At 36.8% G+C, this 13764-nt stretch overlaps 1 protein-coding gene across 4 annotated transcripts in view; it reads left to right on the top strand.

Annotated features, from left to right (window-relative positions):
* The window catches only part of epb41l4a (erythrocyte membrane protein band 4.1 like 4A), a 50186-nt gene that overhangs the window by 16662 nt on the left and 19760 nt on the right, over nt 1-13764 (top strand). For all 4 annotated transcript variants that reach the window (XM_018736615.2, XM_018736616.2, XM_018736614.2 and 1 more), the window contains exons 4-7: nt 7306-7357; nt 8465-8543; nt 9356-9453; nt 11249-11369. In XM_018736615.2, the coding sequence (XP_018592131.1) occupies nt 7306-7357; nt 8465-8543; nt 9356-9453; nt 11249-11369 (350 nt within the window). The remainder of the gene's footprint in view (nt 1-7305; nt 7358-8464; nt 8544-9355; nt 9454-11248; nt 11370-13764) is intronic.

Genomic DNA, 13764 nt, shown 5'->3' with positions numbered 1-13764 from the left:
ATCTAAAAGCAAGTTTTACTTGAAATACAGTAACTTCTTGTATTTACTCTGAGATCATTACAGGAAAGCTATTAAAGTTGACATGTGTCATCAGTTTAAATATTTAAGTAATGAAGTCTCTTTCATATTGCAACTGAAAAGTGGCTTTTAAAAAAATATTTTCTTCTTAAAATCTCTCTGACTGATGAGATATGAAATGGGTGAACATACGTGGCAGGAAGAATGGAAGACTGGAAGAAATACTGGAGAATGTATTCTATATTAGAACCTACAACTTATGTGTGCAGTTCAACTTTTTTCAAGTATTTTCTCCAGTCTGCTCTACTGTAGCATTTGATAGATAGCGGGATTTTAGTTGCTTTCTGTGAGACTCTTCAAAATGCCATGATTTCTTGGTGTTTCAAAAAACATATCAATTCACATGCATAATTTTACCTTGAAGTTCAGCAGGTACTTTCTACTCTTAAGTATCACTCTCACAAATGTGTGAAATATACAAAAACTCACCCTATAGCTAATCTAATCCAAATTCCCTCTTTCAATCAGTGCCTAAAACGTCATACAGTGAATTAGTATTCTGCATATCTATATGAACTAATATATAATATAGTTGTATCTGAACCTAAGACATATTTTAATTAGCAACATTATACTTCCCACCTGCTATACACCTGTCAGTTAGTTCTCCTATAAAGAGCTACGTGGCCTTGTTTAACAAATTCACTATCGCATGACACTCATCATAAAAAGTGTTAGTTGCCTTGCAGCAAACTGAGTCTTTCCTTCATTCCTACTTAAATTTTTAAATAGCCTTTGAAGTCGTCATTATAGAGTGTGAGGGAACATGCATAAACCTGTAAAAAGAATCATGGAATATTTTTAAACAACTGCAGAGTGCCCAGGAAGGGTTTTTTAATGCAAACCCAGACTGGAAATAATTAAAAATTAATGTGGTATAATAAGTTGAAACCTTAATCCTAAATGATGAGGTGCATCCAATGATTTGCCCGCTTTATACAGCTGAGTAATTCAGGGTAGGTACCTTGCTGGAGTGCACTACAGCAGGAGGTGGTTTTCAATCCTGGATCCTTCAGGTAGAAGGTGTTGGCTCTAACCACTATGCCACCTGTTTCTAACGCAAAAGCTGCTTTTATAATTCAGAATAACATTTTTATTTCTGTGTGCTACATTCTTCATATTTTCAGATGTAGTATCTTTATTTAATATTGATTTAAACAAAGGAACAAGTTTAATATGGTGGCCTTGTACTGCCATAATTATCTGAAAAGAAATGCCAACTCTTTACAAATCGATTAGAATTAAACGTTGGTCAGATCGTATCCTGAAACCTAGGCTTTTATATCTCTCTCCTCCCACACCTTCGACCTCTTAGTTTAATGTGTCGCTACTCGCGGATCTCAAAAAGTTAATAAAAGCTATTGAACGGAGCATTAGATTTTCAACCAAGTGAATATTTTAAGTATTTTAAAAAGTGTTTTAAAAACACTTTGATGGAAGGAAATTTTACAATGTACAGACTGAAAATACTAACAGAATTGGTTGCTCATATTTTTAACCATGTAGGTATGTGTCATGTTGAGTGTAGGAGATCAGGAGAGCAGACTTAAATGCTTAAGTCGCTTTATTTGTATCACGCAAGGGTTGCACCCACAGAACAGAGCAGAACAGAGAGCCTCGGAAGACAGGTGAGGAGAACGTCTCTCAGTTGGAGGTTCCACGGCCAGGTGCGTCGAAGCGGGTGCTTTTATACTGCATCTCCGGGATTGTCACCGGGGGGGGGGGGGTCGTAATGGTCGTCCGATGTACAACTGTTGGGCGCGCCAGGGCACCAGTGACAGTAGTGACAGTATGTTGAGTACAACAAAAATATTTGAGTACTGAGTAGCTAATCATCCACATCTTATTGTTGTTGAATATAACTAATTAGCTGTAACCTAAAAATGCAAAAAAGGAAAACTATTTAAGTATTAATTATCCTTTTCTACTTTAAATCTGCTTTTCTGCCTTTCTTCTGCAGTCAGTCAGGCTTCTCCCAGTACAGGTACTTTGTACTCCTTGAAGATTAATTCATACAGAGTAGTGTACGTTTATTGACTAAACACGTCCAAGTGCCGTGAAGGGAGGTCGGCATGAATGTTGAGGCAATGTTTCAGGTCAGAAAAAGACTGTTCATGCCATGTTTTCAGATCATTATCGGAATACAGAAGTAGTTTTTTTTTCCTTCAACGACAGAATGGCTGCGGGCACCTGCAATTGCGGTTTGCAGCTTACAGTCATGTCATTCAGTTTGATTTGTACATGACTGAGCCTGATTAATTTTAACACATTGTTTGTGTTTATCGGAAGACATGAAGAACAGGCCTGTCAAGCTGTCTTGTGTAACCTTCCCCTCAGGGAAGCTGGGATTTAGGAGAATGATGTTGTGTGCCACAAGGGGAACAATGCTATCTCTGTCCCTCTGACAAAGAAGTTGCATACGGGAGTGTGCATTTAGTTCATGATGTAATAATATCCAGGATGAACATAGCCTTCCTCAGCCAGTAAAATGTATTTTGAACAATTTGTGACAACAGACATGGAGTGGGAGGGGGAAAAAATGAATATATTTTTTAAAAAGTGCACTATATCTTTCACAAAGTGATGAAATTGTTTCTTGAAGGAAATTCTGGAACAGGGATGACATAATCTGAAAACATCAGGAAATATTCCAGTAATTAAACGAACAAAAGAAGGAAGGAAGAATAAATCACAGAACTTCTGGCAAAATAAAGATCACGAAGAGGCACGTGTTTTCTCACTTGCTTTGGAAATGGCTACAGCATGTCATGACGTGAATTCAGGTTCACTTCGATTTAGCTTAACGCATCAAAAGTTCAGTAAAAATATACTGTCTCGTGGTTTCAGGTGAACAAAATCATTGAATGATGTTAACACAATTTGTATTTTTGTTAACTGTTAAACCCACACATACACAGTGACTGAAACCCCTTGTCCCAAGTGGAGCCGCGGCAAACCAGAACCTAACCCGGCAGCACAGGGCACAAGCTGAGAAACGCTGACTTTGTGCAACATCTTATATTGGGTCTGGAGGTCAACAGTGGAGGTGACAGTTAAAATAACAAATAGCAACAACTTTTGTACTGTTATTCTAAAAACCACGCAGTTTCTTTTTTGTGTCTTGAGGCTATGGGGAGTGATGTCTGTAGAGTTTTCTTGTATAGTCTACACTTAAATTAATTTCATGTGTTCTATTTATATATATATATTGATGCAGGTATAGTAATATTTTATGAACTTTGTCAACTATGACACTTATGTCAGGGGACGTGGCTGCTGTGATAGTATTAATCATTAAGAATTACTTGCTATAGATTGTATATAGTTGTAGACTATACATAAATGATTATAGATGAACTTCTTCGTTAATGGTAACTGGTTTTTAAAACTGTCTGAAAATATATTATCTCCTGCAGACCCCACCATCATAACATTGTTTTATTTCCTGAGTTGTAATAGAACATCATTCATCAAACTGGGGACTGAATGATGCTAAAAACAAATGAATGTAAATGGTCCAGTTTTAGTAGGATGAAGATTTAGATTTTCCATAGAGTACTACCTAAGTCTCTTTATACATGCAGTTATAAGGTTGACAACATATTATTTTCTTAATAGCAGTGTAGACTGCTGGTCTCTACCTGATAAATTAATTTTATTATTTTTTTGTCAAACTTTTTTCATTTCTCAGAGTAGTCAGACATCTTAGGACTCATATACAGTTACAATGATTCAACTTATGATTTTTTCGGCTTTACAGTGGTGAGCTGGCGATAGACATTCAGTAGAAACCTTACTTCGAATTTTGGATTTTGATTTATTCTCGGGCAAACAATATGCGGTGCAATACTCTTGTGATTCTGGGCAGCGGCAGCAATCCGCATCTCCCAGTCTGTCACGCAGAGGTGTGTATTAAATGCATTTTTGACTTATGATATTTTCGACTTACAATGGGTTTTGCGGAACGTAACCTCATCCTAAATCGAGGACCACCTGCAGTTTTTTCTGTTTTTCTCCTTTTTTAAAGGAGAAGACACAACTTAGATCCATTTGCCATGAAAGCTTTGCTTTGGAGAAAAGCATCTGCTAAATGAATAAATGAATAATATTTAAGCCACTCAAACAATTTAGTCTTTCTCTTAAATAAATATAAAAATGTTTCTGAATAGTTATAAGATGTGGCATGGTAAAAAGAAAAAGTGAGATATCCTTAAATAACTTGGTCTCTATAATTGCTTGTTTTCTCTCTGTATAACTGCTAAGGGCAATCATGTGGCATGTGTCAATGAATAACATTGACTCAGTGTTTAATCACATACCTTTATTCATTGAGCAGATGCTTTTCTCCAAAGCGACATACATTTCAGCGAAAATACAATTTGTGCATTACATTAAGAGAAAGAGACATAGCTGCAGACGTGAATCTTAAGTAAACCTAGTTTGTTACTTTCCACTTGATGCACCGATGTTCATCGATCGAGTAGGCACACAAAGCGCACTGATAGAATACTTCCTACAATTTTTTTTTTTTTTATAATAAGGTACACAAACATTCACATACAATGCAGGAGTACCGGCTGTGTAAAGGCTTATCTGTGGGTGATCATAAAGTTACGGTGCATGAACATTGACACCATACATGAGCTGGAGAGATCTTGGGCGAAGTGAGTCCGGAAAAGGTGACCTTTCAGACCCTTCTTGAATGTAGACAGTTTCTGCAGTTCTGAGTGAGAGGGGGAGGTCATTCCACCACAATGGAGCCAGAACCGAGAACCTCCGTGGTTTACTTTTCATGCGCGGGACTACCAAGTGAGCAGAAGTAAACGAGCGAAGGGGTCTGGCTGGGGTGTAGCGGTTGATCAAGTCCTGTAGATAGCTGGGAGCAGTTCTATTGATGCATTTGTAGACAATAACCAGTAGTACCTTGCTCAAGGGTACTACAGCAGGAGGCTGTATGCCACACTACGCTGTCAGCTGCCTGCATAATTTTCTTGTTTGTGAAAAAGACGTTTGTGTTTTTGCATGTTGTCTACAGATCCAGTGCTTCAACTGACAACCCATATGTTTGCAGTCATACTTCCGGTTTGAGATGGTATAATCCATAACACATTCCAGAGAAACATGCTAATGTCAAACTGTATTCACATAGTTATAGACTTGAGTTGTATCAGTTTCAGGTCTTTGTTTGTAAGGATTTGTTTGCAGAAGTGGGTAGTCAAAAACCATACTTAAATTCTAAATAGTAAAACAATGCATTCAAAAATTTGAATAGAACTACAAAAGTATCAGGTAAAAAGACTAATCAATTATTGAAAGTAACACTGTTTGGAAACAAAGGAACCACTTTCTTCATACAAGATCATTAGAGATTTTGTTTAGTTCTTATATAAGTTCTTGGGTATTATGAAATTATGATGTCATACGGGAATGCAATTGAATCTTTGTTTCATGTAACATAGAAGATGTTTTTTGACATAAGATTTGAAGGGATTTATAGCATTAATTGTCATAACTGCAACCATGCAGTTAAGGTGATTATCACCTAGGTAGTTTTATGTAAGGTATTGATAGAGCTAAGTCATTGTACTTAAATTTAAGACATCTCTAAACTCATAGTTCAGTTTTATGATGATCTTGCCAAAAATATCACAACTGCCCTTTAACCAAAATTACACTGTAGCAAAACAAAAAAGAAATCTGGCTTTATACTAACATGAACCCTTACAGTAACATTTTCGTTGCTGTCATAAAACTCAAAATTAGCGCTTCCATCCATCTGTTCTAGAAGGACATCGATGACCCAGTTTGAAATTACTTTTTTTAATTAGTGTCTGTCCTGTAGGCTGTAATAAACTTTTTACTAAGATCTTTGAAAATCAGCAAGTTCAGTAAGCTTTCATGTCATGCCAGTGTAAGCATGACTGGGTTTCTTTGCTGTAACTGCTATATTTCAGCAACAGTCATGATTATTTAAACAAAAATAATTTCTTCTGGCAGTTGTGTGACAAATATTCGTAACAACACTTTTCTCTTTTGGACAATTTAAAGATTTGTTTTTCTTGCCTTTAGATCGTTATCACTTTTAGGCAATAAAAATGTTAAACTTCCTGTTGAAAACATCATCATCCCCACATGACCGAATCCTATATAATGAAAACCTGTTAGAAAGGTCTGTGATAGTGTATACTGTTTGACTATCTGCCACCTCTAAAAGAATTCACATTGATCTTACACTTCAAAGCAACATACAGTGTTAAACTTCTTACAGCTATTTACCCATTTACTCTGGGTAAATTACTAATTTTTACTGGATTCATTTTTTTTGGGGGGAGTAATTCAGGGTAAACACCTTGATTAAGGGTATTACAGCAGGAGGTGGGATACAAACCTGGGTCTTCTGAGTCCTTATTGAAATAAAATATAAACACTTAATTGATGCAGTAAGTGGTTTAGTGGTTAGAGCTGCCACCTTTGGACTTGGAGACTGAGTTTTCACATCCCACCTCCTGTTGTATTACTATTGAGCAAGATTTTTGCCCTGAATTACATTTACATTTATTCATTTAGCTGATGCTTTTCTCCAAAGCAACTTACATTGTGAAGCTACTTACAATTATTTACCCATTTATACAGCTGGGTAATTATTTTAATTTATATATTTGAATTGATCAAACTGGTACTCAGCTGTATAAATCAGAAAATAATTGTCAATAGTGTAACATTGTAAATTGCTCTGGCAATCAGTGTCTGTGATACCTGAAATTATTTATGCAGTTATACAACTGAGTCATTTTTACTCAAGAAATTTAGGGTGAATACCTTGCTCAAGGATAATACAGCTTAGATTCAAACCTACAAACTTCGGCTCTAACCACTACACTACCAGCTGTCTGTGGTAACATTGCAAAACAAGCTAGAAATAATTTTTTTTTTGTTAGGAATATAAAATACGTTGACCATTGTCATGCATAAAATATCTTTTATTTTATTTTTCTTTTTCTGTTGACACATTTTTCATTCCAGAACCAATTATGTTTTTCCCCATAAAAAATAATGGCAATTTGATCCACTTACAAAAAGAATACACCTAAAGAGGTCATCTCACAGAATGGATTCTGTTAAGCAAGGGATGAGTGTATTAAATACCTCCTTATTCATGAAAGAATTACATGAGACTTCGATTCATTGCACAAATTCTAAACTCAGACCGTCTGTGATGTTTTACAGTATTGGCTGGATCCCTTGAAAACCCTTGCAGAGCATAAAGATTTGATAACAAGTAAGTAGTTGTTGGTTTATTTTTTTTTATCTTTCATCTTACCAGTGGCAGGTAAGCCATGCTGTATATCTCTGGATATTTTTATTTTACGTTACTGCAAGTACTAATGAAAGCAATTCAGGTGAAAGCTGAAATAATCTCTGTCAAAATCAGAAAAATAACAGAAGTGTATTTTCCTTCTACCAGATTTGTGCTAGACAAACTTGTCACTTATTTATAAAGTGTCAGTCACGTATTTGAAGATCAACACTTAGCCTGCATTTAATGAAAACGAGGGAAAGCATGTTTATGAATTACATCACAATGTGTAAATATGGTGAATTTTAAGTATGTTTTCATTATGCATGCTCTTTTCATCAGTGTAAACTCTGTGCCTCCTCTTACTGAATTTCAGTCAAAGATAATTTCCCATTAGCTATAAAAGGACTGTTATATTTAAATGAATATGTACCACAAAACCCTTTTGTTGTGAGCAGATTGTCTTTAAGACAGGAGCACTTAACCTTAAAGTTACTGGTAATGTTGTTAGTTGTCCATGTTACTTGTTTTCTTCATTTTGATTATTTTTCATTTTTATTCATTATTTATTTCTTTATTATTCTTATTTATTATTTATTATTATGATTATTTAGCACTCTGTGTCACTGTGTGAGAAGAGCGCTCTCTAAAAATAAATTGACTTGAATTGAATAGTTCTTTCTATTGACTTTAGTTCTTTTGGGCAGCAAAGTGGCACAGCTGACATTTGCTGGTGCCTCACAGCACCTAGGCTTTTGGTTCAGATGTGGGTTTGAATCTTTCTCTGTGTGGGGTTTGCATGCTCTCCCTCTGTTCATGTAGGTTTCCACCAGTTGCTCTGGTTTCCTCCCATAGTCCAGGTGAATTGACGATTCTAAACTGCCCTGTGTGTGAGTGTGTTGTATTACTGTGGTGTATGCATAAGTTAAAGATTGTAGGGAGTTATGCAACACTGAAAGTTGCTTCAAACAAAGGTGTAAGATAAATAATAGTTAATAATAATTATATATCCTTTTGGAGAAAAGTATCTGCTATTTAAATGTGTAATTATTTTGGAATTGTGATTGAACCTTCTTTTTTTTTTTTCAGCCGGACCACCATACACCCTATACTTTGGAGTCAAGTTTTACGCAGAGGATCCTTGTAAACTAAAAGAAGAAATAACACGGTATTCTGTATATCTATTACTCTTTGGGTTAAAAATTTATGTGGTTACTTTCATTATAGGAAAAACATAAAACATGTATTTTTTGTATGCCCTCACATTAAACATGCCTAAGACCATAGGCATAACAAAGTTAAAGTAAGCTTCATGTATCCTATAGTATTTACATTTATTCATTTAGCAGACACTTTTCTCCAACGCGATGTACATCTCATAGAAAATACAGTGTGTGCATCACATTAACGGGAAGAGAGACTTAGAGGCAGACGTGTGATTCTGAAGTACAGTTAGTTTCTTTCCACCATATTTCCACCACCTTTCCATCTTCCCATTACCACCTTTCCAGTATTTATGTTTAACTCCATTGACTGCTATTATTCTTAGACCTCCCCACTACCAGAAGATTTCTTATGCCCCATAATAGAAGTTAGTTATGATGCCAGAAAAATGCGAATTTACATTTACATTTATTAATTTAGCAGACGCTTTTGTCCAAAGCGACGTACATCTCAGCAAAAGTACAATTTATGCATTACATTAAGAGAAAGAGACATAGCTGCAGACATGAAAGTCTCAAGTAAACCTAGTTTGTTAAATTTTGTCAAATAGTCAAATTTTCATCAAATTTTCATTTGTCAGTTGTCATATTTTCATCCTTCACTGGACTCTGTTCCTTCAGATATACTGTATATTTTGGACATTGTTTTTTTTTTAAAACATGCTTGAAAAACATTGCTGCATTGACTTTTTTAGTTTGCCTGTCCCCAGTGTTTCCGTTGGTGCAGTGGTGCACTGACCTGCATTTCATCTCTTAGGTACCAGTTCTTCCTCCAGGTGAAACAGGATGTCCTTCAGGGCCGACTGCCCTGTCCGTTTAATATCAGTGCTCAGCTGGCTGCCCATGCCATCCAGTGTGAGTATGGTTTTGCTTGCCGCATCCGTGGACACATGCTTCATGAGCTTTTCTGAAGAAAGGTCGGCGTTGTTCAGAAGTAGAGCTGTGTGCTTTGGCTTGTCTGTTTCTGTGGAGTTTGCTAGTGGTGACACAGGATTATATTGTCACCTCGTACAATATCCAGCATGAGAAACATACAACAGAATGAGAATTCACGAAATCTTTGTGTATAAATTTGAAAATTTGGACCTAGGGTACTGTTTGGACCAAGGCCAGTATTTGTTTTTGGTATTGTTTTTCACTCCAATTTAAAATAACTAATAAAATATAACAATCATAATTAAAAAATTTCTGAGGTCTGTTTGCTTTTCTATGTCAGAGATTTGAGAACCCTTTGTAGTGTTCATTTAAACCTTTTAAAGATTGTATTGTATAAATTACTCAAGAACTATAAAATGTCAAAGCGGCTGAAGTCAAGAAAAAAGTAAAACTGAATTAATTCTATATATAGTGACATTGCCAGTTGTAAAGCAAGTGAAAAGGAGCGTTTATGTTGTAGAAACAACATAAAATAGGCCTACTGTTTTAACACTTAAAATCAGAAGCCTTTTACATTTAGCTGACGCTTTTCTCCAAAGCAACTGACAGTGTTAGTCTACCTACAGTTATTTACCCATTTATACAGCTGGGTAATGTTACTGGAGTAATTTTAGAGTAGGTACCTTGCTCAAGGGTGCTACAGCCGGATCAGGGGGATCAAATCTGCAACATGTGGGTCCAAATGCAGTAGTTCTAACCACTACACTACCAGCTGTCCCCTTAGCTGTTCCTCTTGTACTATAAGAACAATGTACTATCATGACTATGAGACATTTCCTTAAAATATTTGCCTGTCGGTTGTGCGGTGGGATTGGCCTGTGCCTGCTGCGTGGTGTGTGTGGGGTTCGAGCCCTGCGTGGGGTGCCTTGTGGCGGATTGGCGTCCCATCTAGGGCGTGTCCTCTCGGCCTTGCACCCTGCGTTGCCGGATAGGCTCCGGCTTACCGTGACACCGCCTGGAACAAGCGGTTGTAGACGTTGTATATTTGCCAGTTTTAGAGCATAGTATGCCTTTTGTATAATATACTGTCTTGCAAGAACAATATATTGAAGTACAATATATTGTACAATACAGTACAATATATATACAATATATTGAAGGAAACATTTTTCTCTGCTTAGTAGTAATGTACATAATACAATAAGTTGTACAGAGGTGTCATTAGACTCCTGTAATTTAAAACCTGAGTAAACACATTACAGATATAGATTTTTTTTTTTTGCGTTGTACTTCTGGTTGTCAGGGACGAACACTGGAGACAGGTAAATGGAGGACCCAAGTGCGGGTGAGCTTTATTCAAGCAGCCGGGTTCCAGGGACAAGGCGAAATCAAAGTCGGGGACGGGTGAAGGTCTGAGAGGCGCGAACGTCATAAACCGGGTAATCCGAGTCGTGGTCGAGGAGAACAGGCAAAGGTCAGGAACAGGAAACAAGCAAGGTGCTAATGGCAAGAACGCTGAGACTGCGAAGCACGAGGCGATTGCAAGAATCCGCGCCCGAGTGTGGACGCGGAGCCCTTTTATGCCCGGTCTTCCTGAGTGGACGCAGGTGCGGCTGCCTGCCTCGTTCCCGGGGGCGTGACGCTGGTACCGAATTAAGATCAATGCACATCTTTATGGTCACTGTTGAGAATTTAATGCATTACACTTATTGCTGCAGCTAAGAATGCTTGACTGTTATCCTTCATTTGTTTTTCCTGTGCCTTTTACTTGCAGCTGAGCTGGGAGATTATGATCCATACAAGCACATGCCGGGGTATGTGTCAGAATATCGTTTTGTCCCAGATCAGAAAGAGGAGCTGGAGGAAGCTATTGAGCAAATTCACAAGACCATAATGTAAGTGCTGGAATATGATACTATAATTGGAATATAATCCATAAAACATGCTATATATTCTGATAAGTTATACCCAGAGGCTACAGTCCATGTCTTCGTAATATTAGACTGCTGGTGGATTGCTATGGAGCCTACGCCAACCTGTTATTGTTACCTGTTCCGCAATTTTAATGCTGGGAAAAAGTTATACATTAGACGCACAGTGACTAACCAAATATTCATTGTAGTGATAAATTCTTTTTTGCCTGTTTTCTGGGACTCGTAATTTTATTTTATTGACTAAATTCATTAAGTAACTTTACTGTCAAAGAAAAATGTGGAGAAAGGTTTGGGTGATCTATTTGATCATTTACCCATGGGTTCCTTTTTTAATTACACTAAAAGAAATAATAAAATGCCTACACTTCTTTTCTTTAAATATGTGTTCAGATCATGATTATTTTTAAAGGAATTGAAATGTATGACTGAAATTTAACATCCATCTCAAATTGGTATAATGTACCAAGGAGAGAATTTGCAATAAAACCTTCCAGCTTCTGGAAATAATTCTTCTTAGAGGCTGAGAAAGAGATGACTGAACAGTGTCAAGCCATTATTTTCTGAGAAAAACATATCATTTATTCATGATTAAGAACAAAATGTAAACTTGTAGAGCCTGTCCATTTTGTTTCCTTGATTATTAGTGTCTTCTTCTTCAGAAGTTCCTTCAGCTATAAAAGAGCCAGTTCTTCTGCAGGATGGGAAGTCGATAGTTTAAAAATAAATCATTACTTATAAGTTTTAGATTGTGCAATATTAATAAACTGGATAAGTTACTAATTGTGGGTGGATATTACATTTACATTTATTCATTTAGCAGACTTTTTTTCTCCAAAGCGATGTACATCTCAGCGAAAATACAATTTGTGCATTACATTAAGAGAAAGACATAGCTGCAGACGTGTGATTCTTAAGTATACCTAGTTTGTTACTTTCCACTTGATGCATCGATGTTCATTGCTCGAGTAGGTGCATAACAGTATTAATATTATCGCCATGATATTCAACTCTTGGGAAGGTAAGACCTTAACTGTCATAGGGCAGTGATAATTTTTTTAAAACATTATTTCTGGTGGATTTATGAGTCTTTGCTTATTCCTTTTCAGTATTTGTCATAAAATTCTTTAAATGGTAAGTCTTCTTGTGTAATTATGAAGTTACTATTAGTTAAAGAGCAAGTGGACATAAAATTCTAACCCCTTTGGCTGATTTTGAATTAACAGGCTACATTACTTTGTACTTTTTCTAATGCCACATTTTATTAGTGTACTTTTCCTGTCTCATCAATCAGATTAAATCTATCTCCTAGAATTTTGTCTTCATGGCAAAACGAAATTAACTGCAGTAAAGAGGATTTCAAAGTTACTTTTGAGGATGTGGGCCAAGTTTCTAAATGGACCCTTTTTTCTCAGCTTTATGTTTATTTTTCCTAGAAGTGTAGTGCAACTTTCCGGAAGGGTGGTACAGGACAGACAATTTCCCTCCTAAATTTCCCACAGTCTTAATGCTGAATAGATTGGGCAACTTTGTTTTCACTGCAGAGTGTTAATATCCCAAGCTACTTGGCTGAGTCATGAATTTCTCCTGTGTAATAATGTAAGAAATTCAACATTTAATTTGGCCCCACCCAGTACTAACACATACCCCTTGAATGATCTGTCCAGTTGCTGTCTTGTCTTTACTTTCTGTAATAGTATGTGACAGAAAGATATAGCTACACTCCTTGAATTTATTTTATATACATTTTATATTTTTAGTATCAGAATACGGGTACTGATCTACCTAATCCTACTTAAACAATTCAGAAATTGGGAGCAAAGACCCAATTCCTAAACGCGTATCTTCTGCCAGGAAGTCTGACGCCCATTGCCAACAGCAATAGCAGTGAATTCATATCCCTGGTGGCAGCAGTCCAGGTTCTAGGTACTTTCCAACTGGTGAGTAATTTAAACATAGTATTCACGGAGTAGTAACTTCTTATCGACTTTGGACAAAGGCTTCAGCTACATAAATAAATACTTGAGGCAGTAACTAGTGTCATGGTTAGAACTGTCACCTTGTAATCCAAAGGACCGAGATTGAAATGCACACTTTTGCTGTGGAACCCTTGATTACAATACCTGAATTGTTCCTATTTATAAGACCGCTACACCCCAGTCAGACCACTACACTCTTTCGTATCTGCCCACTTGGTGGTCCCACGCACGAAAGGTAGAGCACGGAGATTCTATGTTCTAGTTCTGATGTGGTGGAATGACCTCCCCCTCTCACTCAGAACTGCTGAAACTCTGTCCACATTTAACAAGGGTCTGAAAACTCACCTCTTCCAGACTCACTTCGCCCATGACCTCTTAAG

Source organism: Scleropages formosus, chromosome 6, assembly GCF_900964775.1.
Source record: "Scleropages formosus chromosome 6, fSclFor1.1, whole genome shotgun sequence".
NCBI classification, from domain to species: domain Eukaryota; kingdom Metazoa; phylum Chordata; class Actinopteri; order Osteoglossiformes; family Osteoglossidae; genus Scleropages; species Scleropages formosus.
Note: the sequence above shows the minus strand (reverse complement) of the source record. Positions and strands in the feature narration are given on the sequence as shown.